Genomic DNA, 26636 nt, shown 5'->3' with positions numbered 1-26636 from the left:
ACACAGACAAGAGATATCGAATAGGATACGTCATTTGTGGCCAAAATCGGAAGTTCCGAAAATTCGAACAAGCCTACCATAACGATGCGGACGTGTAGCGGGGCCTGAGCATTATATTTTCGGTATTAATAAAATTAAATCAAGTTTTGCCGCTATGTTGGCGCAAGTTCCTCACATTCGGGCTAAATGCAGCAGGATGTAGCGGGGTCAGTAAGCACCTTTGCCGCAGTTTGGCGCAGCAATCACATTACTGCGATTCTAAGAGAGACAGGCCTACGCTTCTGCCATAGCCTCCTATGCGTGTGCTGTGTAGGCGATGCCCTTCTACATCGCCTACCCACATACATTCGAAGAGGGTGCGGATGGGAAGGAATGCGTAATGCCATTGCGCATCCGCGTGATGCGGATCACCTCCTTTTGTTACGATGCCACATGCCGCATCGCGAAATCCGGGTGAAGTAGTTGAGGAAGGCTGTCGCATTAATACATCTTTACCTCATCCCTGCGTGACCAGCCGCCTCGGTGGCTCCGAGCTATGCTTCGAGGCAAAGCGCGAGTCTACGGATCCCCAGGTGGGGGGTTCGAATCCCGACAGGGGGGCCCGCAATCTGACGGAGGCTTATTCCGGTTGCACGTCGAGATCCGGTCGGAATGAGACCACCGCTGGGGCCGGCTATATGCCTTCGTCTGTTCGGCACATACAACGGACAAACTTTGACTTCGATTTGATGGCAGAATAACTCTCAAAACGAAGGTGCAAACCACGTGACACAGCTCACCGAAAGACGAATGCGCTCCGACGGCACGTCGCTTGCGAATAGTCGCCTGCCAATTGATTAATAATGTAATTTTAATGACAAAAAAAAAAACGGTAATTCGGCCTCCTCTGCCAGGCACGCGAGGGAACGAACGCGGAGAATCCGAGCGTCCACGCACGGGCTTTCGCGTCTGCGGCGTGACGGATCAGAGATGCGAGAAAAGTGCCGAGGCGAATGCTTATCGCGTCGTGTCCTCGCGCATTTTTTATCTGCTCTCCTTCCACAGTCCGGCACGTAGCGAGGGACGCGAAACGGGCGCTTGTGCATCACAGCCTCCTCAAATCTGCTCCAGTTGTCTCGCCGCGGAGACACCATACAAAGTATACAGTGCGCAGACAATGTCCGAGGCGTGCGTTTCATCCTTGGATGGCTGACGTCGGCCACACAAAGACTGCCTTCAGACTGGATCCAAGCATGCAGGAAGCGAACTTGCGTGAGAACTGTCCGAAGATTATTCTTGTCGTCGCGTGTCTGCAAAAAACTTGAGCGTTGAGCGGTGTGATTGCGACTTGAAGTTCGTAGACTCGTGGTATATAGACCGCTCGGAGACACTCGCATACGTTTGACGAATGAAGCTCCTCCGACTGGCAGTTTCCATAGAACGGCATTTTAGCGAATAGCAGCGCACAATCTAGCGATCGACCCACCTGTACGCAGAAAGTTGCGAAAAAATAATAATAACTACGATGATAATAATATAAAGCTGCAGGCATGCGATGACGGGATATGTACTTCGTGATCATACCGTCCGGATCACCTCACGCGAAATTCTCTCCACTCGGAGGCGGCCCGCGCGGCTGTGATCCCAAGGATCGAGTTCGACCGTCCGAGTGCCTGGCCGAACTCCGACGCAGCGCTCGCGTGTTCAATCGTTCGGTGGCATGGCCCTCCCACAGTTGTCCACTTCTGGCCGCAAGTCCAGCTGACCAGCGGCTGACTTTAATGACCGAGGCGCTTCCTGTCCGCAGCCGTGGGGGCGCAGCTCTACCACTGTTTCACTTTCGTTTGAAATCGTGTTCGAGCGCGTTCAGCTATAACTGAGATAACAAAAACAATCAACCGCTCACCCCGGCAGTGGGGGCCTCCAGTGTCAACGACGCGATCAATCCTGCGCTCTACCGACACCAGAACAATACTCCACAAAGTACTGAAAAATGTTCAGTACTTTGTGGAGGTATTGAAAACAAATTCAACACTTCGACATGATACAATCTTTTTTAACGTTTTTTGGTGGAATTGCGTTCACAAAAAGGTCACGGCAGGTTCGTCCGCCAGCCTGCGCAAGCGGAACAAATATTAGGGAGTTTTCGCCGCCCGCAAGGCCCTCCGCAACCCGCTACGATAGTGGGAACTCCACAGTCAATAGGGAGTTTTCGTAGATCGTTTTCGCCGTCCCGCAAGGCCCTCCGCAACCAGCTACGATAGCGGGAACTCCACAGTCAAGGCTATGGGCGCGCAGGCGCAGTAGCAACTTCTTCGTTGCGGAACGCTTAGCGGAGGGGGCAGCGCGGTCTACGAAAACTCCCTATTAACAGCGTCTTCCGGTATAAGCACGAAGCTGTTAAAAACGTCAAAACCCTTTAAAAAAAAATAGCGAGATCACATTAATGTTACAGACAGCTCGACGCTGATAACGCGAACAGGCGATCGCCGATTTTTCCTGTCTCAAATTAATCGGTTGCCATATAAATTACTTCTGTTGCGGAAAGTCCTAATTCAGTAAGGCAAAATTTGATGACCGTCAATACTTTGAGCGAAATGCAAATAAGCGTTAACGTTGTACTCGCGCTAACAGTCTCGCGCACTGTACTTTCAAGTCTCGATCTGGTATCTGTTGTGTATACACAAAAATAATAAAAAAGAAAACAGGAAAAAAAAACGATACTCCCCAAAAAATACGAGTCACACCGAAATGGGACATGAAACGGTGACAATGGAGAAACGCAGTACAGCCCGCGAACTTCCCCAGGAAAGAAAAAAAGGAAGGACACCGATAATGGCGACGACAGCGGCGAAAGAAAGCAAAAGCGGAAGGAGAAGACAAATGCAGCCGGCGAGCCCGCACGGTCGATAGGACACGTCTAGACGATGAACTGGACAAAAAGGTGCCGCCTCAACTGCAGCCGCCCTTGTTTTGCTTTTTCTTTCCGCGCTACACGACAGCAGCGCAGACGACAGCCTCGGAATGTTGTTTGCCCAAAGAGCTCGCCAGGCAAGCCGCGACGTGGCGTCGATTAGCGCGCGCAGTGCCCAATTAATGGTGCCGGCTCGCATCTGTCAGCCCCTTCTCTGCTCTTCGTCAGTCGCTGTTCCTTCTCTCGTCCGAGAACAGCCTCGTCTTCCGCGCCTCACCCACCACAAGCATCGGACCAGCAAAGCGTCTTCCACTCGACGGGCTGGTTCCGAAACGCTACGCAAGCGTAAACATAAATCGCGAAAATGAGCCAATCAAAGGAGTGCAATTACACTTTTCGCAAAGAGGTAGGCTCGTTTGTCATATTTGTCATACTCCAAATTAGTGTGCAGGTTTTTACGAAAAAAAAAACAACGAAAACGAGGAAAACAATTTTGGCATTTCCTACACAACGGGAGAAGAAAGAAAAGCAGTCTAACTGACACTGCTACCACGCGCTCGGAACTGCTGTAGCGTCTTCATCTTAAGAAGCTTTTAAGTGTTCGTAGCACGTGGTGCCGCGTGTGCGCAGCAGCGTCAACCCGACGGTTTGCTTCTGTTTACCTCCCGCGCATTAAAAAAAAAAAAAACAGAACTTTTTTTTTCTTTTTTTTTTGCTGGGCAGTTGTTAAGAACTAGATTCCCCAGTATCGTGTCCGTGGGCAAACAAATCTCGACACAAAACTCTGGACAGCTACCGCCATCTATGAGCGACGGCAGCAACCAGACAACCGGTATGCCGGTTATCTGGTTGCCGCCGTCGCTCATAGATGGCGGAAACCTTTCCAGCCTTTCCACTCTGGCTCGCCGACTTGCGGCCGGCCATTACTTCATTCCCTCCACAGTACAGCTCCGTTGGGCTTCCTTCTTCACCAAAGTAAAATAGCTTTTTTTTTTTCTTTTCTTTTTAGCGCAAGTTTACAGTTGCAAATACTGAGTGTGATAAATGCACCGCTTAAAGCCGCCTTTGAGAAAAGTTTCATTGCACTCAATCCCTTATTATTATTTTTAATGGTTGTACAGTGTTTGGAAACACCCTGTATAGTAGAAACACGATCAACGCAGGCGGTTTCATGATTGTCCGTCGCTAATAGAGTCTACATTCGTATCTCGAATATTCTTTAGTTACAAGGGGCCAGTCGGCGATTCATAATAATGTATTATGATGAGTGTACCGCGTCTGCTAAACAAGGTGGAGGACGGAAGGAACCCAAAACGAGTGGCGTCATCCCGCTGCGGTGGCGCTGCTGCCGGTGCGACGCTAAGCACACCTGGCGGGGGAAAATGCAAACGTTCTGTAAATAGCCAGTCGGACTGTAAACGCCGAGAGGCGCCGCACGCCAGGTGAAATCGTATCGTACTGAACGCGAGAACTGCTCACTTTTTCTCTCTTCTAATTGTATTAATATTCTGTTTCTTTTTCTTTTTTAGTACATCTTGGCCGAGTCAGTGAGCCAATAAACCGCTGGTGTTGGCTTCGACGCCACACATATATATATATATATACATGTGTGTGTGTGTGTGTGTGTGTGTGTGTGTGTGTGTGTGTGTGTGTGTGTGTGTGTGTGTGTGTGTGTGTGTGTGTGTGTGTGTGTGTGTGTGTGTGTGTGTGTGTGTGTGTGTGTGTGTGTGTGTGTGTGTGTGTGTGTGTGTGTGTAAAAAGAAAGGTGGTAGTTTTTTTCCTCGTTTTGGGGAGGCATTAGGGATTTCGCAAACTCGCTAACGTGTTGCTTAAAGGGGCCCTGCAATCATATTTAAGCGACTAACTTTTTTGGCGGTTTCCAGGTCTCTTGGGGTTCGGGCAAGCCAGCGGGCACGGAGAGAGTAACTAAATATCAGTGCGTCATATTTTAACCGGACGACGCGGAAACCTCCTCCACCTACGAGGGCGACCCGCGTTGGCGAAGGCGCGCGATATGTGACGTCTTTGGTCCTGGGCTTACTACTGGTCAGAACCGCTAATTTTTTTTTTAATCGAGATACAAAATATAAGTGTCGCGAACCGTCTCAATTATGTATGAAAGTAGTTTTTGTTCGGTATTTTAAATCAGAAAAGAAGCAAAAGCAGTTTATAAAGTATGGAAGCAAGAAATGACCCGTCGACATACCCACCACCAACCGGCGGAAAAAACGGCGCGTACTAGAAAGGGCTAGTGGGATGAGGCGCCGACGAACGGCGTGCGTAGAAAGGTCCCGGATGTACGCGGCGGCGCTGCGGTCGAGGATCCGACCGGTTCCGAGCATTCCGAAGGCTTTCGGCGCAGGCTTGGCTGGCGATTTTGCCATTTGGCGGTATGGCAGCGCGAAGTGGCTCCCGTTCTGAACTGATATTTATCCCGTGCTTGCTGCCGTTTGTGGCCAATGAAATGTTACGCCGAATTAGTCTTTAATCGTGCAGCAAAGGCAATGCGAGCCGCCCTGACCGCCCACTTCATACAGCCTATCCAACACGTGCTTTAGTGGCGCCCTCTCGAGCCGTCGACACGGATTGCGGCAGCCGTGAGCGCTCGATGACCTCACTATCCTTCCTCTAATTCACGGCCACTCAAGCCAGGACCTACGACGTCATGAAGGAGGTTATTTTTTGCTTGTTTTTGTAATTCTAATTTGCCTATAACTTTTACAATAAAGCGAATTTTGGGAAAAGAAAAGTTTCATCAAGTTACTACGTTCAGTGCGCTCAGGATCGGTGCAAATTAAAAATCAATCAAAAAGTTGTTGCAGGGCCCCTTTAACCAACTGGCCCAATTGTCTAGGTTATCGAAGGTTCCAGTTCCGATCAGGTTCGACTTCTTCCAACTTCCGACTCAAGTTAAACAAAAGATGGACTGAACTTAGCTTATTATGCGCGGGAGCGTAAATTGAAAACAAGATGACGCCACCTAGTGGAGGAGGAGGTGGGCGCAATATTTATCCAGTGTGTTGTATCACGTTAACCACTTCTAAAGAGATCACTAAAAGTTTTTGCTCGCCTCAAGAAGTGAGTAAAATTTTGAAACGCCGCGTTACCTAAAATATCTTTCTCCCCAAAAATTTCGTATGAATTCTCGAGTTCACTTGGAAGTCGAACCCTTTCTAATTTCGTTAAAAGGTTTCGAGGATTCGTCGCACCAGCAGTTTCGCCAAAAGTTTACGACATGCCGAGACTGCAGTCTCCCCCGGTCGGAGGGCGAGCCAAAGCCAGGCCGCGACCGCCGATCCTCCCGAGCGCTCGGCAGAAATTAAGCCTCGACGATTTCCATTTTTAGCAACCGCCGCCACGGAGCCAGGCGCGGGGCCACCGGGTTGCCAAGAGCAATCGGCGCCCGCTTTCTTGGCGTCCATTTTTCTTCCGCCGTCGCTGTTATTGTTTACTTGGGGCCGCCTGGCGCGCCTTTCCCTTCTCGCGAGAGCGCACTCGTCGTCTAGGCAAGGCCGAGCAGCCTGTCAGCCAACCCGGCGAATGCCCGCTCTCGACCAAAGAGCGACCGTTTCGACGACGGCCATCTTGCCCGCCTCCTAGAAAGCTTGACTGAACGAGGATAAAGTTCGCGCCAACCGCCTACAGCCCCCGACCAAGCACATCGACCACCCGGTCGCACATCATCATCGCCTTCTCTCAGGCACTAACCATGCAGACACCTGAAAGCTTGCACTGCAGAACCTGAAGAACCTAGGTACTTAAATTGTGCACGCGTTTCGACCATGGACGTACCGTATAGTGCGGTCACTAGTGAGGGATGCACGTCAAATACCCCGGGTTAGCAGTTGTACCGCTAAATTTTCTCGTTTGTAAAAATATCGCCATACTATGGCAGACTAAACTCAAGATTCTTATCATCTAACGACTTATTTGTTCTGCATGCTGACACCGTGCTCCTTACGGAACATTCGCCAGTTTCTCAAAACAGCCCCCCCCCCCCCCCTTTTTTTTTGGTGTGTGTGTGTGACTATCTTTAACGGTAAGGTCCACATTTATACAGAGGGCGTACTTTTTCTGGAGGTCCACAAACAAATTACTTTTTTAATAAAATTTGCGTTAGAAAACAATAAACTTGAATAAAAGTTCTCTTCTGGCCCTGGGGCCGAGTTGTTGGGCGCGGCAGACACCAGAAAAAAAGTTTTAAACTTTTATATATTTATCTCGGAGGGCATTATGCGGTCGGAGACTTGACGCTCGACCTTAGTTCGGTCTAGCTCTTGTACACGGTTTCCAACCGAAACTGAGCGCGCAAAGAGCGCCAGTGACGTGAAGTTTTGTGCCGTCTTTTGAAGGTGCCCGCGCCGCAGGTCACGTCAGCAGTGCGACGCCACCGGCGCTCTCGCGGAATGACAAGGAGCACGTATCCCCTCGGATCTAAAGAAAGGCACTGTAGCACCGAGCCCCCGCCGCAGTTGCGACTCGCTCACCTGTGCGGACGCAGTTTGGCGGCACATGTTCGGAACAGTGGGCGCGCGGCTTTCGAAACAGCGTTAGGAACACGCCCCGGGTTCACTTGCGGATTCCCGACGGTTACTTAACGCGCGTTCCGTGCAGTCTTCACCGAGACTCCGCGATCCGAGCCACGGGTTCCCGCGTCCGCGCTCACTCCCGCGCTCGACGCATTCCCAACCACCGTGTCTGCCGAGAATGAGCCCCTGACGCAAGCCGAGGTCCGCGAAATCCTGGGACACCGACGGCCCGGGTCCCTGGTTCGCTTCCACGAAGAGTGTCACGCAACATTAGACTACAGAATTCGCACTGGGAAAGAGGAAGCAGTATCTGCAAGTCGCGTCCAATGCTGGCACGTCAGAACGCTGGTCGGCGCAACGATAAATGAGTAACGTACAGAGACATTTTCACTTTCTGTTTTGCTTTTGTTTAGACATCTTTCTTTCTTTTAAAAATTCACGTTAATTTGGAACGAGTGGCGTGCATGGGCCCACGCCAAGCGGCGGCAAATATTTGGCACACTTGCCACGTAACATAGCAGCGCGACGACCGCGCTGGCAAGCAGTGAAATTGGGTTAAACACACGTCCAAAAATATTTCAACTCTGGTCAGGGACAAGTTAAGAGTCCAGGGAAATCTCCTTCTACCTCCTTACTTCAGCAGAGGGAACGCTGGAAGGGAGGTCGCCTCCTCTACAGCCTTGGCTCTGCTAAAGTGGAAAGTGGTGGGAGCAACTACCCTGTCCGATTCACCAACTCGAGGAGACGAAGAGGAGAGGGAATGAGAATTGTGACGTCACATGTCTCGTCGGCCGTGTTCAATCGCGCACCTCTTTTCCAAAAATACGGCCATCCGTCAGAGATAGTATCGCTGTATGAGTGATGTTTTTGGGTTTTACGGCTCCTATCGCTCCAGCCTTGTTTTGTGAGCTCCAAATTTCGGTTCAGTATCCCATAAAGGGGCACTGAACCACGTTCTGCGATAGTCTATTGGCTTCAAGCATCCTAACAACCAAACATTACATTCGTGCGTGGCCATTTTCTCTATTCAAATCGGTGTCAAAGATCGATAACCTCACTACTATCGCATTCACCAGAGGGCGCCGTCGGACGAGGAGACGTTTCCTTTGCTAAGGAATTTCCCATGCAGAGTATTAGCAATTACGTTACTTTTAATCTGTCGGAGATAAGCTTAAGATGAAAATTCTCGGAGTTTTTTTATTTGCAGTCGAGGTAAGGGTTGGTGTGTTGTGGTCAAAGACGCAACCGGTTAAATATAAGGGGAACAAAAATATCGCTATGTGGAGGGAACTTGTCGAAGGTGTTTGTATCACACGGCTCGGCACTTGATTCCCTACATGGAAACGCTTCAGTTTCCCGGGACATAACTGGTGCATTATAGTGCATGGACATCAAGAGAAAAACAGACGCAAGCAAGCAATTAGCAGATCATATCTGACTGGTGAATAAGGTTGAGGGGAGGCTGAATAATTATCCCACGCTCCCCACGGCAAGAGCCGAGAGATGGCCGGGAGATGTATTGCCGTAGCTAGTCGCTAACAGAATGACCTCCTGCTCCTCCTCCACCCCCCCCCCCCCAAAAAAAAAAAAAAAGAGAAAAGAAAACAGCAAGTTAGACGCAGTTATTGGAAAGTAGATTCTTTTGGGGTGCGGTTTCGTATGTCCATTTATGGGGAAAAAAGGTTCTCGGCAGAATACGCTTGTAAGGCATTTATAATTTTTAAATGCGAGAAAATTTAGGGATGGAAACGTGCACCGTGTATTTAGAATCCGAATCTACGGACGACATTTAAATCCTGCACATTATTTTTTTTTAATTTTTCACGAAGAGAAAAAATAATGCGAGTTTTCACTGGCTCAATAAACTACATTTCAGAAGAGCACGCCATTTATAGTTGCTGCTACACTAATTATCCAAGTCGGCCCTAATCGCGGCGAGAAGTTTGGATATCGCCGCCTGGTGGAATTTTTTTTCACAGCCCAGAGTGTAGGTACTTCAACTTTCTCTGCTGGTGCAAGCAGGTGCAATGCCAAGCTTTTATGCGCAATGCAATTAAAACATAACCGCTCGGGTAGCACGTTTACTACCCATATTGAGGAAAACAGAGGAGCCCCTAGCGAGCTTCTCTGCGCGAATAGTGTCATTGCGTGCTCTGAGCACGTATTAGACACGAGGGCTAAACGAGCCGTGAGCTCGGCTCGCTTCCGTGGTCGGCGAAGACTCCGATTCAATTCGCACGCCTCGTGCCCGTGGAATGGTGACCAGCAATGTTGCATAACGGGGATTAAAGGAAAAAAAAAAAAGAGTATATTTTCAGATTTACCGAGGCTCCCCATAAATAGTCTAGGTAAGTTCTAACGAGGGTCCCTCCTTGCCCGCGCGACACCCGAAAACCATTCGAGCTCGATCGACGCGCCTCCATCCTTGGAGCGCGTGATCCTTGGGTCGCACCGCGTGGAGCTGGGGCTCTTTTTATTTCAGTCGGACCTGTATTGTTCTCGCGCTGCTCCTTGGCACCCCTCGTGAAGCACGAAGCGAGGCCCGCCCGTCCTCTCGCTCCGTCCTTCGCGCGTGGCTCCCCCAGGCCGTCTAGGCTGTATCAGCCGAGAAGCTTCCAATATTAGCCCGGACCGCCCGGAAGCTGTCGTGTCGGATCAAAGCACTACACGGACCGGATTCGAGTCGACAACAGCTGGGCATCCCGCCGAACCGCCCGCCGAACCGCCCACGTACCCGCTCTCGCCGACGAATGACGGAAGATACTTCGCCCAGTCGCTCGTCTCCCCGATTCCTCGCGAGATTTTCAATGACCAACGGGGAGGTCGAAAACTTTGTGTCCAACTGCAACCTGAGGTTCAACTGACTGGTTCGCCGAACCCTCAATTTCACGTTCCTTTCTGTAAAAGCGCCGAAAGCAGGTGCTGTTGCAGTTTGCGTCCCCGCGAACTTCCGGTCCAATGAAAGGAGAAACAATACCCAACGGAACCGCTTCCTGCGACGTTCATGAAATATTGTATACGGTTCCCCAAGCGGTCTAGGATCGGTAACGTACTCGTTCACAACTCACACAACTTCCATGGCGATACCAGACCACGGCCATTGTCGTTGGTACTTATTAGGGCTGCAGAGTTACGGAGACGGTCATCTTAGACCAGTGTACGCAGCACTGCTAACATTGCTCCGGGACTTCGCTCTTTCTAACGGCTTCGTTTGCTCGTATGACAAAATTAGTGGTAAAAACGTCGGTGCAACCAAGGGGTTCTGCGTGTTTGGCCTGGGAGACTGACAGTCGGCATTCGCTGCCGCTTTAATTTAAACACCGCGTGCGACGTGCCCGAAAAACGAAATCGAAGGGAGAAGAGGGGAGCGCGGAACTCTTTCTCCCGTCTGCCTGTAGGAAAAAAAAAAAAAAAAAGTATCGTTTTTCTTTTCATTTCGTGTCCGCTTGGAAGCGCGTCAGCAGAAGGAAGGAAATCACGCCGTCGCTACCTTTTTTTTTAGGGTGTGATGGATAGTTAACGAGGATCGAAGTCTCACGCGGAATGTCGTCCCCCGTTACTTTGAACGGGGAGACGTTAGTACAATAAAAAAGAAAACGACGTTTTCAAATTTTACAGCAATTACGTCACGGGACAAAATTAACGTTTCCAGTTATTTCAACCATGGATGTCGAAGGAGCCGCCACCCATTTAGGATTTCGCCGAAATCGACTAGTCGCTGGCCGAAAATCTGCATCAGTCCGGGACTCATATCCAGATTTTCTGCCAGCGACCAGTCGAGTTCGCCACCCGGCTCCAAAAGCCACATTCCGCCTGCGCGGACTCGCCCGCGAATCCGCAAGTGTAAACGCGACATCAACCCTGGGTTCACAACCCGCATAGCGTGCTATGCTTTGCGCGCCTTCACCCGGCGACCTGCGTTTGGTCTTAGATTCAGTCAAATAAGCTTTATTTTCCCTCGACGCAATGACAGTGTAAACAGACAGTAAGCACACCGCACCACGGAGTTTCCCAAGAAGCTGTCGCGCTCTTTCATCTGTCCGTAAAGGGTGTTGTGAGTTGTGACACGAGATTGTTGTGACACGGAGTCAACATACGCCTACAACGGTACAGGAGAAAGAAAAGGAAATTCGCTTACTAACTCCGTTTTTTTTTGTTGTTTTTTTTTCTTTTTTTTTTAAAGGCAGTTGAGGAAGGTTTTGCGGGGTGCCTACCTCGTTTCTGGTGGGCCCACGTGGAGTCAGAGTCGATGGTGGTAGACCCTGGCGGGGGCTCGCTCGGCGCTCGATCTGAAAGAAGCAGAGTAGGAACAACTTTCAACAGGGGGTATAAAACTGCAACAAAGTATACGCTACACGTCAAACATTAAAAACAAACATGTTTTTGAAGAAACGTTTAGCTATTACTGTTGTTCAACGAAATTTACGGATGGTGCTACTCGCTCTGCGCACTCCAATCTTAAAGGGATACTTCAACGAAATTTGAAACATACCCGTTGCGCTCATAAATAGGTTGAATGTGATCTACAATATCCGAAAATGACAATCGCACGTTTGTATTTTGAGCCTGGTGGCTGTATATTTCGTTATAAACGGCCCACTCTGGTAAAAGCTCGGAGAACAACCAGCGGAGAGCATGTGACACCCAACGCCATCGCAACGGAGTTCGTCTCGGGACGAGCAAAGGTATGGCGAGGCTGACGTCGAAAGGATGGCCTAGTCCAGGGGTCTCAAACACGCGGCCCGCGAGCCACATGCGGCCCGCGACTCACTGGGATGCGGCCCGCAAGCCTTCCGCGGATTCGAGCCTCAATTCCCATGCCTCGAGCGCCATTAATAATAGTTTTATATTGTCGATTCAATTTCGATCGAAACAGATCTCTGCTCATGTAACATGTTCACACATTTTGTACTATTCTGTTTTGATTTGGACGGAGTACTACTTCGTCTAAATATTTGCTTCTCAGCCTTTCCTATGTAAATCAACCGGAACGGCACTACCATTACTAGGCCACAAGTGCTAGCTCTTTGCTCAGGGAGGCACCTCGGCTGTACGAACTGTTGCTTAGCAGGAGCAACAGCAGAAGATAAAGCCATGAGCTTGGGCTTCTAGCTGACAGAAAAAAAAAAAACATTTAAAATGCAAGTATTTTTTCTCTTTTAAAAAGAAACTGCCATATGAAGATTTTTTTTTTATGATGTTGAGCTTAGTGAACTGTGCGACGGCTCAAGGAAGGTGTGCTTGTTCTCGATATACAAAAACTGCTAGTATGCTCGCGTTTTAAACCTTGTTATTACAACAGGAGTGGACCCAAAGTAGTCGTATATGCAAATAAAAGCTGAAGATGGCAAAACGGTGAGCTTACAAAAAGCAGGAAACACAAGGTTCCTTCTCCAGAAAATCTCTGGGGTGTTACTGGGACAGTCAACGTTTGCAGCGTGAAACAACACGGCTGATTGTTTATATTTTTGTCCCAAAATAGCAAAACATTGACTCCAAATGACGAGGGCCAACTCAGATTTTGGGGGGGGGGGGGGGGGGGGGGGGGGGGGGGGGGGGCTCTCTCTGTTGGCTTTCGCCCTTTCGGGGTCGAGTTTGAGACCCCTGGCCTAGTGGTTCCAGCCACCGAAGCGGCTGCTTTTGTACGAATTTTGAGTGACGGTTTAATCTTCTATAATCTTGAAGGGGGACAATAGCGACTTCTGGGACACAGGAAAGGTATTCTCGGGAAAAGAGGAGGTCCTCCTTCCCCTCTTCTCTCGTCGTGGCCGGAGGCGAGACAGTTATCGTCACTACCTCTCAAGGTTCCTAGACGAGCATTACAAACGAGGCGTTAGCGACATCCACCAGGTGCTCTTTGCTAATCGTTTAATTCGTTTTAGAAATCTTTTTCGTGACTTTTTTTAACAAGATATTGGTGTGTTCGGCGTGATACTGCTCCTCTGAACACATATAGACCAAAAAATTAGCGCCGAAATTTTATTGTAGTGTCCCTTTAAAGGTGCCCTGCAATCCTATTCAAACGTCTACTTTTTTTTTTTTTTTTTTTGGGGTCCGGACAAGCCAGCGGGGCACGGAGAGAGTAACTAAATTTCAGGGCATCAAAATTTAACCGGACGACGCGGAAGCCTCCTCCACCTATGGGGGCGCCCCGTGGTACCGAACGCGCGCGTAGTGATGCAAAACTATCGATAAATTGACTATCGATACTATCGATAGTGTCCCAGAACTATCGATAGTCGACTATCGATAGTTTTCGATAGTCGACCATCGATAGTTTTTCGATAGTCAACTATCGATGGTTTTTTACTATACTGGCGACTAACGATACTATCGCTAGTGCTATCGATAGTCTTGCACCACTATAGTCCGTTACAACTCAAGAAGGTAGGGCGAGGGTAAGATGGGCCGGGGAGGGGGAAGCAGACGGAACGCTAAAGAGAGAAGGAGGTTTCCCCATCTCTTCTCCAGCGTTCCGTCTGCTTCCTCCTCGCCGGCCCGTCTTACCCTCGCCCTACCGCTCGCCTCCCCTTTTCCTCTCCTCCTCTCCTCGCCCAAACTCCCGTCTTCGTCATCACCGAAAGCTGAACGAAAGTTGGGATGGTAAGTGCCTGGCCTAGTAGATGTCCCATTTGAAAAAAAAAAAAAATAATAATAATAATAAAGCGATAAAAAGAGAAGAGGGAGCGACGCAAACTACTGGTGTCGCAAAACTATCGATAGTAAATCGTCGACAGTACCATCGATAGGCTTACGATAGTCGACTATCGATAGTTTTCTGATAGTCGACTATCGGTAGTTTTTCGATAGTCGACTAACAGTACTATCGATAGTTTTTCGATAGTCGACTATCGATAGTACTATCGATAGTACTATCGATAGTTTTTCCATAGTCGACTATCGATAGTACTATCGATAGTTTTGCACCACTACGCGCGCGGCATGTGACGACATTGTGACGTTGTCGATTTTGGCCAACTCCTGCCTTACGACTGGTCAGAGCCGCTAAAAGCTTATTTTTAGTCGAAATACAAAATATAAGTGGCGCGAACCATTTGAATTATTTATAAAAGTGGTTTTTGTTCAGTATTTTAGATCAGAAAGAAACAAACGCAGTTTATAAAGTACGGAAACAAAAAATGACCCGGCGACATACCCGCCACCAAGCGGTGCAAAAGGTGGCGCATACTAGAAACGGGTAGTAAGACCATGCAGGCGCCAACGCGCGCCACGCATTGCTGTGAAGCGGCGAGCGTAGAATGGTTCCGGATGTACGTGGCGGCCGAGCGTTCCGAAGGCCTTCGGCGAGCAGCTAGGCTTGCGGTTTGGCCGTTTGGCGGTTTGGTAGCGCGAAGTGGCTCCTGTACTGACCTGATCTTTACACCGTGCTTGCTGTCGCTTGTGGCCAATGAAGTGTTATGCCGAATTAGTGTTTAATCGCGCAGCAAATGCATTGCGAGCCGCCCTGGCCGCCCGCTTCATACCGCCTATCCAACAGATGTTTTGGAGGCGCCCTCTCGAGCCCTCGACACGGAGTGCGGCAGCCGTGAGCGCTCGATGAGCTCACTACCCCTCCTCTAGTTCACGGCCACTCAAGTCGCGACCAAGGACGTCATGAAGGGGGTTATTTTTTGCTTGTTTTTTGTCATTTTAATTTGCCTATACCTTTTAAAATAAAGCGATATTCGAGAAAAGTTGCATCAAGTTACTACGTTCAGTGCGCTCAGGTTCGGTGCAAATTAAAAACCAGTAAAATAAGTCATTACAAAGCCCATTAACAAAAAAAAATAACAGTTGCGTGTTAAAAAATAAAATTTTACACACCCCCACAAAAAAAAAAAAAACATTTAGAGCAATATTGACGGCACAAAACGCGATTTAGTTGGGAGTCACCTTTCCACTTGTTTTCTCTCACGGCATTTCGGGCGCGTGGATAAGAGGTGGAGCAGCTTCGCTTTCAAGGCCGAGATGGTCATTCCGGAATGACCACTGACGTCATGGACTTCGCGCGCAGAACTTTAAATAAATCTCTCGCCGTTAATATTGCTCTATTTTTTTTTTTTTTCGCGTATAATTTATTTCCTTCACACGCGTGTCTTAACCATCTGTTTTAAAAATAAATCTTTCCAGGGTCCCTTCAAGGGGCCCTGCAACAACTTTCTGACGTTTCTTTTTTTTTTTTTTTCATTTGCATTGGACCAGAGCGCACTGAACGTAGTATAACTTAATGAAACTTTTCTCCAATATCGCTTTATTTCAAAAGTTATAGGTAAATTAATCACAAAAACAAGCAAAAAATAACCCCCTTCATGACGTCGTTGGCCGTGGCTTGAGTGGCCGTGAACTAGAGGGGGGGGGGGGGGGGGGGGGGGGGGGGGGGGTAGTGAGCTCAGCGAGCGCTCAGGGCTGCCGCACTCCGTGTCGACGGCTCCAGAGTCCAGAGGGCGCCACTAAACCATCTGTTGGACAGGCTGCATGAAGAGGGCGGCCAGGAAGCTGAACATTGCATTCGCTGAGGTCGAAAGCGACGTTTCAAACCCGTCGTTTCCCGCGAAAAGCAGCAAAAAAAAAAAATAACTGTCTGGATTAGCCAAAAAAAAAAAAGATATTGAAACAAAATTTAAAAAAAAAACGGGAGGGGGAAGCAAAGGCATGAGCCAAGACCACATAGAATAATGAAAGCCTCCGCATCGCCTCCTCTCCCTTTGTGAAACGTCATCAGTCGGATCTATGTAACTCGGCTACCGGGCCCGAGTCCGACCTTCGACGCGTTGACTAAACACGAGCCCCGGGCCGAACACTGACGCAGCACTCTGCGTCAGTGTTCGGCGAGTGCATGGGGTTGCATGAGCTCGATCCTCACCTTGCTGTGTATAGGACTCTTGCGGAAACCGGCTGTAAGGAGGCGGCGGGGATTCTGAAAAGACAAAGGAAACACCGTCAATGTCTCTTCATATGGAAAAAAGAAAAAAAAAGAGGTGACAAGGAACACAGGCCAAGTATGGCCTGTCTGTGTTCCGCGTCAAGCATACCAAGTTCACTAACTCGGAACCTCAGTAACATTATGAATGTACACATATTTGCCCAACCGATAAGCGGCCCACAAGTGTATTGATAGTTGTCTTTGCATTCGATAACTGTCCCCTCTTCTTCCCCGCTCATCCTGTGCCCGAACCACACGCCAGAATTTCACAACTCTCTTGTCTCATTCAAAAGTTACAAGTGATTTTCTGGAAATTTTAATGGGAAAATTGGGTCCGTTTCTAGTTTGCACCCGTTTTCGGTGACTCGCAACCATTCAGCTCCATGTATTCGAGAACTCCGTTGGCCGCCGTTTTTCCCACTAAAAATTAAAAAAAAAAAAAAAAAACTTGAATAAGAGAACGGTTAGTCCTGCAAGTCTAACTGGCATCTGGTTCTCACCGCTAGCGCTACATTTGGGGAGAGAATGAGCGTACCGCGGTGCGTAGTTTACTTTTGTGGTGAAAAAAAAAAAACCCGTAAATTGTGTTTGGGACACTCTGTAGATGCGCGTTCACCAAGCTACCATTATTGCCGTGTTCCGCTCTACGACACTCCAAATTGCAACTGTCCTGTATCTTATCTCACAGATACACCGAGCATACAGACGTTTAGAGAGCGGGAAGTTCGTCGACTGCCTTCGAATGGCGTCTGACGTCTCCTACTCAATACGCAATTTGCCCAGAAGAGGCCTGGGATCTTTAAAGGGATACTGAACCGAAATTTCGAACTCACAAAACAAGGCTGGACAGATAGGCGGGACGATGCAAAACCCAAAAACATCACTCATACAGCGATATCTCTAACGGATCGCCATATTTTTAGAAAAGAAGCGCCCGACTGAACCCGGCCGACGAGGCCGACAAGGCAAGGGACGTCACGATTCTTATTCCCCTCCTCATCACTACGTCCCGTCTCGAGCTGGTGAACCGAAGCGAGGAGGAGAGAAGCGAGGCCGCTCCCCCTCATTCTCAAATTCTCCCGGAGGACAGTGATGTCAGAGGCCTCGCTTGATCGTGCCCTTCTTTTCGAAAAGTGCAGCCATCTGTTTGAGATATCGATGTACGAGCAATGTTTCGGAGTTCGTAGAGTCCCGTTCAACGCTTCTAGAGCCTTATTTTGCGAAATTCAAATTTCGGTTCAGTATCCCTTTAACGTTGCCTATTCGGATCAGCTTGTGAAGTAAGTCAACAGCCAATTTCGGCAGTCTGGTTGGCGAGTTCTCATGTGGATCACGTTGCCTGGTTACGGGGTATCCACACGAAGGAGAAATCCGCCCCTTCCCTCCGCGGAGCGCGCATCACGTGAGACATACGTCATCCCTTTCTGACGCCTCGCGGCGCGTTCTCCTCCGTGGCGGAGGCGCGGAGGCTTCGTTCTGTCAGCACGAAAGCTCCGCAGGTGCACGCGGCGGAGCCGGGGACGGAGTTTCCCGGGTTGTTGACGTCACGACATCCGTCCGCGGAGTTCTCCTTCGTGTGGATACCCCTTTAACGGGGCGGGGGAGGCTACGGTAAACACGTCTTAATAATTCCCGCGCTAGGTTTTACTCAGCAGATTTGCTTACGCATATCGGGTAAGTAAATCTGGGAGCCGGCTAAACGCTACTACTTGAATCACTGTGGTACGTTGACCTAGACCTCGCCCCCTCTCTCCTTTACCCTCCCCCTAAACACACTCCTGTCTCTCTCTCCGTAAACCAGACCCATTGTGACGTACATGAAAACGCCCCGATCAGAGTGCCGAAATAGTCCTCTGACTTTACAAGCTTTTCCGAATACACATCCGGGTTCTGAAGTCAACCAAGTCGTGTGTACACTTCCAGACGGAAAACACAACACAAGCCCAGACCAGACTGCCACTCCGCGGACGGGAGAAGACGAGCCCCTCCCTCGCTAAACCTGCAACCGCGCAACGAACAACGCGAATCAGACGGAACAAAAACACAACAGACGAAGTGATCTCGGTGCCCAGGAGGACGGCGGCTACCGCGATAACCAGAACTATCCCAGCCACTCGAAGAAGCGAGGGAGGGAGGGACGGAAGCGCTTGGGCGCCAGCCACGCCCTGGTCGGCACCTCGGTCCACTCATAACCACCACCTAGAAGACAAGGCCGGAGCGTGACGTCATCGTTAGTGGATCCACCCCAAGCGGCAAACACGCCGGAGCTCAATGCGAGACGCCGCAAAGTCTTGGCGTTGCGCTCCACGTGAGACGCTATCGCCGCCATTCGCTTTCCATATTTATCGTAAGCTCGGTGTGGGGGAGGGAGGACGGACAAGCGGCAGCACACAGGGGGCAACGGCGGCAGCTCCATTCAGCCGATAAGGGCGCTCCATTCAGCCGATAAGGGCGCCCCATTGAGGGCTGGATGTACCGCTATCAGCCACGGTGAGAGGCTTTTTCGAGCCCGGTCGAGCGCCCGTCCGTCCCGAAGCGAGGGGCAGAGCGGGGAGCACACAACCCGGGGGCGCCTTCGCTTATCTGCCGCGTGGCGGGGAGAGGGGGGGGGGCCCCCGAAAAGGCATTGTTTTTCCGGTCGTCCTTGTCCAGCGGGAAGGAGAGAGGAGCCGCCGTCTTATCGCCCCCGCATATTCCGAGCTGGGTTCCCACGGGGCTCAGGAGGCGGTCGGCCAACGGCCGGCTGCGACGGCCAGCGCCTCGGAAGGGCTCGCGCGCCGTCATAGAAGACGAGAAGCAAGAACGAAGGCCAGAGCGCCTCGAGGCGGGCGCGTGCAACAAAACCGCCACCTTGTTTCTGATACGCGGCCCTTTTATTAAACGAAGGGCGCGTTTCACACGGTGGAACTTTAAAAGGCCTGTTCACACATGTAGCGGAGCGCTACAGGCGTAGCGCTGACCTCGCGCTAAGCGCGTGCTGACGGGAGCGTTCAGTAGCTTTATGTTGCACCGTCAATACTGTTGTTCATGGCAGACAATAAGTAGCAGACCACAACTTAGAAGCGCTACATTAGCGCTTCGCTGCATGTGTGAACCGGCCTTAAGGAAAACCTGCCCGAAGGAAAACAACGCGAAATAAATAAATAATAGCAGAGCCAAACGGCCACAGTCACAATCCGTATGATGGTGGTGCCTCTTCGCCGTACTTATGAAAAGGACAACCCGCCTTTATTCAACCCTCGACTTATGTCACCAATCCGATAGCCCGTGCATGATCATCCGCGCTTTCCCAACGTCTACTCTTCCGTCGCCGCTTCTGAAGTACAACGGCTTTACTAGATTGAAACTTTACGGATTGCTTTTATCAGATTTGGTTGGCGTGGTAGGAAAGAGTGTTCACGCATGTGTGCTGGCTGGTCTGCCTCGATTAAAGGGATTCTCCGGTCGAAACCGGAAGTACTTTCAGTTTTTGCACTCGTTACGTCGAGGGAGCCTTCATGCAGACAAACGTCATTTTTATTTTCATATATGGTCTCCCATTATTAAATAAACCTTTCATGAGCGTATGTACGAAACTGCACCCCAAATTTCGACAGTGTCAATGGCTGACATCCGTAGCTGCTGCGTGACGTCATAAAACGCAAAGGTTTGTCGGATAGTCGGGTTATCGAGCGTTGGTCGATGGATGTCTCGTATTTTGTTTCGAATTATATAGTCTCCTAGGCTGTACGCTACTGAAATACGATTCTTTTAATGCAATTTCCAAGCGTGTGCAAAAAAAGAGTCACGCCTTTTAGCAGGATATTACTCGAAAACAGCTATAAGCTTCCAGCAAACGTGTCGAACTATAGAGCGCTTGCAAAGCAAAGGATGAAGATTTCGCCTCTGAAGCGGTACACGAAGCGGCATCTGGGTACACACTTCGGCGGATCCACCGGATCGGTGATGAGGCTGCGGGCCCTTCCCTCAGAGGCGCTGTCCGTGGGTCGAAGGCAAACGGCGAATTGTTCAAATGCATGTCGTCACTTGACTTGGACGAGCTTGGTGAATCGTAGCCACGCTCTATTTTCACATGCGAGCCAAATTTGGCTGCACGCGTGCTAAATACAACTTCTGGTATAGTTTCCAAGTGGTCTAGCTGTTGGTTTCGGTTTCGCCGCATAATCAAATTGATTGATCCGATTTGGGCGAGGAGTGGATAGACGTAGTTTAATACCGTTGGCACATCATCACACCTCAGCTTATGAGCCTTCTGTCCGCTTAGAGCTCAGCTCGTAGCTCTCTTCTGTGAGATGATTGCTGCATAAGCGGGATCTCGATCTAGACGGGAACCCAGTCCCTACGCGCGGCGACGATCTATTTTGCTCGTCACTGCACGTCTCGCAGAGAAGTGTGGAACGTCATGTCTTGGGTCGCAAGGGCTGCCCGGTGGTTGAGGCACCCAACCGCGCAACAAAAATCTCACCCAACCACGGAACAAGTCGAGCACAACAACAAAACGAAGTACGCTGACTGAGCCTTTGCACTCGCAGGTAAACGACGAGACAGAAATGCTCGCTTTGTGTTGTGTGACGTCAGAGCTACAATGTTGCCACCGAAAGCAGCGTTTCCGCTAGAGTGCGATTGGAGAAGTATTAAATCAATTACTCATGCAGAAAGCAATATTAAATTCAGATATTGCACGTACGATGGGTCTCGAGGCAATAGCAATGATATTCAATTGTTTTCTCGAATGCAAAATTTGACCTGACAATCCCTTTAAATCAGTTGAAAGTTAGCGCCAGTCCGTGTTGTAGGTGTCTCTTCTTCGTCCCTGTATTTTTTTGCGCTTTTGAGTCCTCTAGACTTTCCTAGATCAGTATCACATTGGGCAACTGGAGAAAACCCTCTACCATCAGTATTAAAGCGGTCTCCTTTTCCTCCCCACATGCTCCAAACAATGTATTCACGTCCTGATATTCCGCTCCTAGTTTCGCCTTAAACAACGAGCTTCCCTACAGAGTTGCGACAAATACTTCCCCTAGAAAAAAGTTAAAAGAAAAATCACCTGACTTGATTTTTTTTTTTTTTGCAGGCAATTTAATATGGTGTCAGACTACCAATCAATATCTCGCTACAAATAACTTTCTTTTTAGGAACATTGAACTGCATAAAGCCGAAAAACCTGAGCGCGGAGAGTCATCGCCGCGAAACCTGGACGATATGTACCAAGGAGAAGGTGGAAATGTAGAGAAAGTTGCCGGAAATCACATAGCTACACCACAAAACTTTTTTTTTTTTCTTTTTTCGTGAGGAAGATGACGACGACGACTTTGCGTGCACCGTTTGACCTGCGATTGTTTCGCACTTCTTCTATCCCTTCCCCTCGATGTTCTGCGCTCGAAAATTGATTGGCCGGTACCGCAAACGACAGTCCCGAAATAGAGGCCCTATGACCGCCGCAAAGTAGAGCCGTCGTGCGCCGCCATGGCGTCGTACAGCCTGCGGTACGTCGCTCGCAATTCGGGAATAACGCAGACATGTACTTCCTGTTATCTGAGCTGATTTCTTTTTTTTTTTTTTTTCAGTCAACGTGTTTGCATTTTTAAAGGCCACAAAAATGTGGTTCTTTTTTATTTTAAATCTTGAATGTAAAAACTTTTCTTTTTTTTTTCTTTTCTTTTTCTTTTTGCTCGTTATTTTTTTATTGGGGCTCGAAATAGTTCTGACAACAATTTAAGTTACCATTTCTCGTAAACAGCACGTTGATTTGATCTCAAAAATACTGCAGAACCTCGAGTAAGCGTGGACGAGCAATTGGCCCTAGAAAATTTCTCACCAGAGCTCTATCGTTCCTTCCACACTTTTTCTTTTCTCTCTCTCTTTCTCTCTCTTTTTTTCACTTTCTTTCTTCCCCGTGGCGCCTCGGATAAAAAAAAAAAAAAAGATCCGTAGCGCGGAAAGATTATTCCGGCCTCGCATTTCGCCACCGCCGACGCCAGGGCGTCGCGACACGGCTGAGCTCCTCTACTCCCCAAGTAAAAACAGACCGAGGAAAAGTTCAAAAGACGAGACCCACTCGACGAAACACCCTCCGAGCGGCCGCTTTGGAGTCCCGCGGTGGGGCACCGACCGTCCCGGCCCATCTACCTCCCAAAAGAGGGGACCGAGTGGACGCGCTCTCGCTACTAAGTGGCACGGAGTCGTAGACAGATAGGCGTGCGCCCGGTCGCGGCGCCCGGCCCCGAGGGACTACTACTGACGGGACGGGCCTCCTCACGCGCACGCGGCCCTGCCTGCCTGGGTCGCAAGAACGGTCCCTGCTGGCATCAGGAGCGCGTCCTCGAGGCGACGTCGTCGTCGTCGTGGCAGCTCGAGCTGTTTCTCTTGGCAAGATCGGGACCTCTCCGGGTTATGGCCACGATAAACAAAAGCCACTCCCCTCCCAGGGCGCGCCTTCCTTCACAAACAAGTCGCAGCAATACAACCCTAAGCTGACAGTGCAGCGGAAGCTACGTGCTCATTTGGGACAGTGAGGCGTCCAGCTTTCGCCTCGTGATCGCAACCTCGCCCACAACCCCGTGCAGAGGTCAGGTGACTAAAGGGAGGCGGCTGATTGGTCCGGCGACCGCGTAGCTCCCTCACCGCACTGTCAGCTTGGGTGAGCGGAGTACAGCTGCATCCTTCCAGCCACGTTCCGAGGAATAATAGAGAGGAGCGGGAACGAAGTAACTCGGATGAAAAGAAACAAACAAACGGTCGGGGGCAGGGAGCGAGGAGGGGGTTATATTATTATCCACTCTTTTTTTTTAAATATATTTTTACAGTTTCGCGGTTGTAAGCAGAATGTTTGACCTCTTTTCAGAACGTGCTCGCAAGAGGTTATTTCCCCTGACACGAGCACGACGCGACACCTTGTGCAGACGAAGGAGCGGAAGAGGCTCTCGCGCAAGATCTGTCGTTTCGGAGCTCCAATTCATAAACAAAACAAAACAATATACATATACGGTAATTGCGCTTCGACGCAGAACTCGTTTGCTCAACAGACCGCTCCATCAAGCCCGATAACCGCTGTTTCACACATTACGTGCTACAACGCAGACGTTGATCTAGGGCAGGGGTGGCCAGGCTGACCCGGCCAAAGAGCCGCAAACACAAGTATGAAACTTCCAAGAGCCGCACCAGGGGGGTGCAAACGTTTGTCCAGAGCAATTTCAAAAGCAGTCTAACTGCACGCAAGGTAGAAGTAGCACAAGACTACCAAACCGCAACCTGTCTTTCGATTTAAAACGCGTTCCAGTCCCTTTCGGGGGACGTGCTCGTGTGACCTGTAGGGAGGCGGGGGAGAGGAGAGGAGGGTTGGGGAGGAAGCTGCGAGCCGCACTTTAACACGCGAAGAACCGCATGCGGCTCACGAGCCACAGTTTAGCCACTCCTCATCTAGGGTTTCATTCGCAAGTGCCGACGTGCAAAATAAACGCTACATCAAGCCACACGCCATCTTAGGTAAAGCTGCAGTACAATGAAGAGAACGGAGTACGGCCGTTTGAGGCCCGGCCCACACCATTCTTCGCCACAAAAGCGGCGCAAATTTACGCGCGCTGTCGATTAAATACGACAGCGGCCAGTCAGCGAGTCCCCGGTGTCCGAAGGCGCTTCGCACCCAAGCTTGGCAGCACCGTACAAAGCAAACTGCGCGTGCCGATGAGGTGCGATCACGGTGGGTGCGATTGAGGTCTGGTAGAACCAGGGTTCCTGGGTTCTGCAGCGCGAGCTTTCGCCCCACGTGCTCCGAGCTATACTTCATTTCTTTTTATGTTGTACCGCAGCGAAGGCTAGAAGCGCGAGCTCATAGCGTTGACAGCTGTCCTTCATGCACGAGAGCTCGTGCCGCCGAGATGTTCCCTAAAACGAGAGCTCGCGCTTGTAGCCTTTCGTGCGGTACATCATAAGGTGAAATAGGCTATAGGGTGCCTTAAAGGGGCACTGACACATCAAAATCGTAATTTATTTTATTATCCGAAACGATTGAAAATAATGCCGGGACATTACCCTCGAAATTCGAAACTTGGAAATTCAGTATTTCTGAATTAAAAAAACAATTTCCAAATGCCGAATTTGAAGTTCCCGCGCGATCCGCGCCAGTGCAGTGAGTCAAATTTTGCGGTCTCCTGCGACTCGACCTTCTTTCGGACCTCCGCACCACGCTGTGAAGCAAACCGCCGTTGCTACCGCGACCCGAAGAGAGGAGGAGGTGAGCAGGCGGGATAGAAGGGAGCCGGCGCGGGGAAAAACCGGTTTCTTCCCCGACTCGGCGATAAGCCTCTGCTCGAGCGCCGCCAAGTTTTCCGAGGGAGAACACAAATCCAGGAAGCGACATCACACCGAAATCTGATTTTTGGTATTTCAAAAAGAAAGGCCGTAGTGCGTTCGTCATTGCGTTACAAAAACATGTTTTACGACTGCCGTTATTAAATGTTATAGAAATGTCGCCTACAAAGCTTCTAAATTTCCTGATTTTTGACGTCACCGATCAAAAGAAGCAAGGAGGTAAGCGCGAGAAATATAAACGCCAAAAATATAAAGGCGCGCGCTCGCGCGGGGAAATTTTTTTTCGCAATGCGTTTTTTTTTTTTTTTTTTTTTTTTTTTTTTTTTTTTTTTTTTGCGTATCTATGACTACAACTTGCATCGTTTTAGACAATAAAAAAGAGTACGACCTTTGGGGTGTCAGTGCCCCTTTAACACCACACGGCCACGCGTGTGTATGTGAGTGTGCGTGCGAGTGTTGGCCTGTGAAAATGCCAGTGCGTGCGTCAACGGCTGGGTCATCATGCACCTTGCAACCTGTACTTACATCTCGAAACTATGCCGAACAGGTGGAAAGCTCGGACACAGACGCCAGCGGCCAGCCTACGTAGTGACATCCCCTGTGGCTAAATTTCAGAACGTGAAAGGGCACTTTTTTAAACCCGTGGCAGACGATACCGTTGATACACCCGTAGCAGACGAAATACTCTGTGAGCGCGGGCGGCGCGGACGACCCGCGGCGCAGCGGAGTGATACAAAAGTGGAGGCGAGATCGCGTGACCTATTGCCGGCGTGTGACTGGCTCCGGCCACACGTAGCTTTGGCTGCGCTCGGACAGAAGCTGAAACGAAGTATAGACACGGCACCTTATAGTTTTACGTCTAGATTTTAACGAAGCACCTCGCACAAATAATTGCTTATTGATGTTTAATTACAGTACCGACAAGAGAAGCTATGTTTCGTTTTTGTTTCAAGCCAAAAATGTGCTTTTCCGACAAAACTCGGGCAGCTTCGCAATGGCTCCGATAGATGCCGTCAGCCGCGGTACTGTATTTTGGTTTTTATCGGAGCTATAGAACACTGATCTCTGGGGGCTAACAGTATTGAAAAATAGTCAGATTTTTAACAGCGATCGCAATACAAATCTCGGCTCAGTTTTGCGTACGAGTCTTAGGATTTGGTACGGTCACGTGCAGGGCCGGATCGAGAACTCAAGTTTTGTGGGGGGCGGGAACATTTTTAAGGATCCTATTCTCCCATTCTTTCTGTGCACCGGGGGATCCACCCATGTCGAATTGCCCTCCGAAAAGGGGGAGGGGAGAAGGGGGAAGATCGACTGTGCTTTTTTTTTTTTTTTTTGGGGGGGGGGGGGGGGGGGGGGACCGCTTTAGTCACCCTTCCCCCCCCCCCCCCCCCCCCCCTTGGATCCGCCCCTGTTCACGTGTCTAGTGGTCAAAAATGAGCAACATGGCGGCGAGGAGGGTCACTTCAACTTGGCTATTCGCAACTTTCATGACCTATAGGGGGCGCACGGGTGCCTATCAAAATGGCTGTCATCTAGATGATCGTCGTAGAACAGCGGTCCGAGGCTGGGTCTACGACGTGTAATTCTAGTTTTGCTATATACGAGCAGTATTAGAGCCTTACGTTATTTTTTCACGCCAGCAAGGTGTAGGCAAGCTCATTTATTATGAGGCCAATCATCCAGGAGCTAGGGAGCGCGATTCTCACACAGCGGTACCACCATCGTTGAAAGTGGCGAATTGAACGGGATACCAGTTTATCGCTCTAAGCCCCTCTATCTCGTAAGGTGTACATGCTTCCGCGTGTTTGTGCGTGTGTGTGTGTGTGTGTGTGCGTGTGGTGCGGGCTGTGTCCATGTGTGTATGCGCGTTCGCGTGTGTATATGGGCGTCCGTACGCGTGTGCGCATGCGTGCATGTTTTTCAAGGAAGACTACTATCGTCTCTCATGTTGCTTTTAGTTAGTAGCTTTCTAGCGTAC

The 26636-nt window shown here is 49.8% G+C and overlaps 1 protein-coding gene across 1 annotated transcript in view; it reads right to left on the bottom strand.

The window, feature by feature from the left end:
* The window catches only part of LOC8031782 (mothers against decapentaplegic homolog 6), a 127565-nt gene that overhangs the window by 44910 nt on the left and 56019 nt on the right, over nt 1-26636 (bottom strand). The window contains exons 2-3 of the mRNA XM_029975852.3: nt 16286-16339; nt 11637-11711 (exon numbers count right to left, since the gene is read on the bottom strand). Coding sequence (XP_029831712.2) covers nt 11637-11711; nt 16286-16339 — 129 coding nt within the window. The remainder of the gene's footprint in view (nt 1-11636; nt 11712-16285; nt 16340-26636) is intronic.

Source organism: Ixodes scapularis, unplaced genomic scaffold, assembly GCF_016920785.2.
Source record: "Ixodes scapularis isolate PalLabHiFi unplaced genomic scaffold, ASM1692078v2 PGA_scaffold0__279_contigs__length_252992795, whole genome shotgun sequence".
Classification (NCBI taxonomy): domain Eukaryota; kingdom Metazoa; phylum Arthropoda; class Arachnida; order Ixodida; family Ixodidae; genus Ixodes; species Ixodes scapularis.
This window is presented reverse-complemented; position numbering and strand designations above follow the sequence as displayed.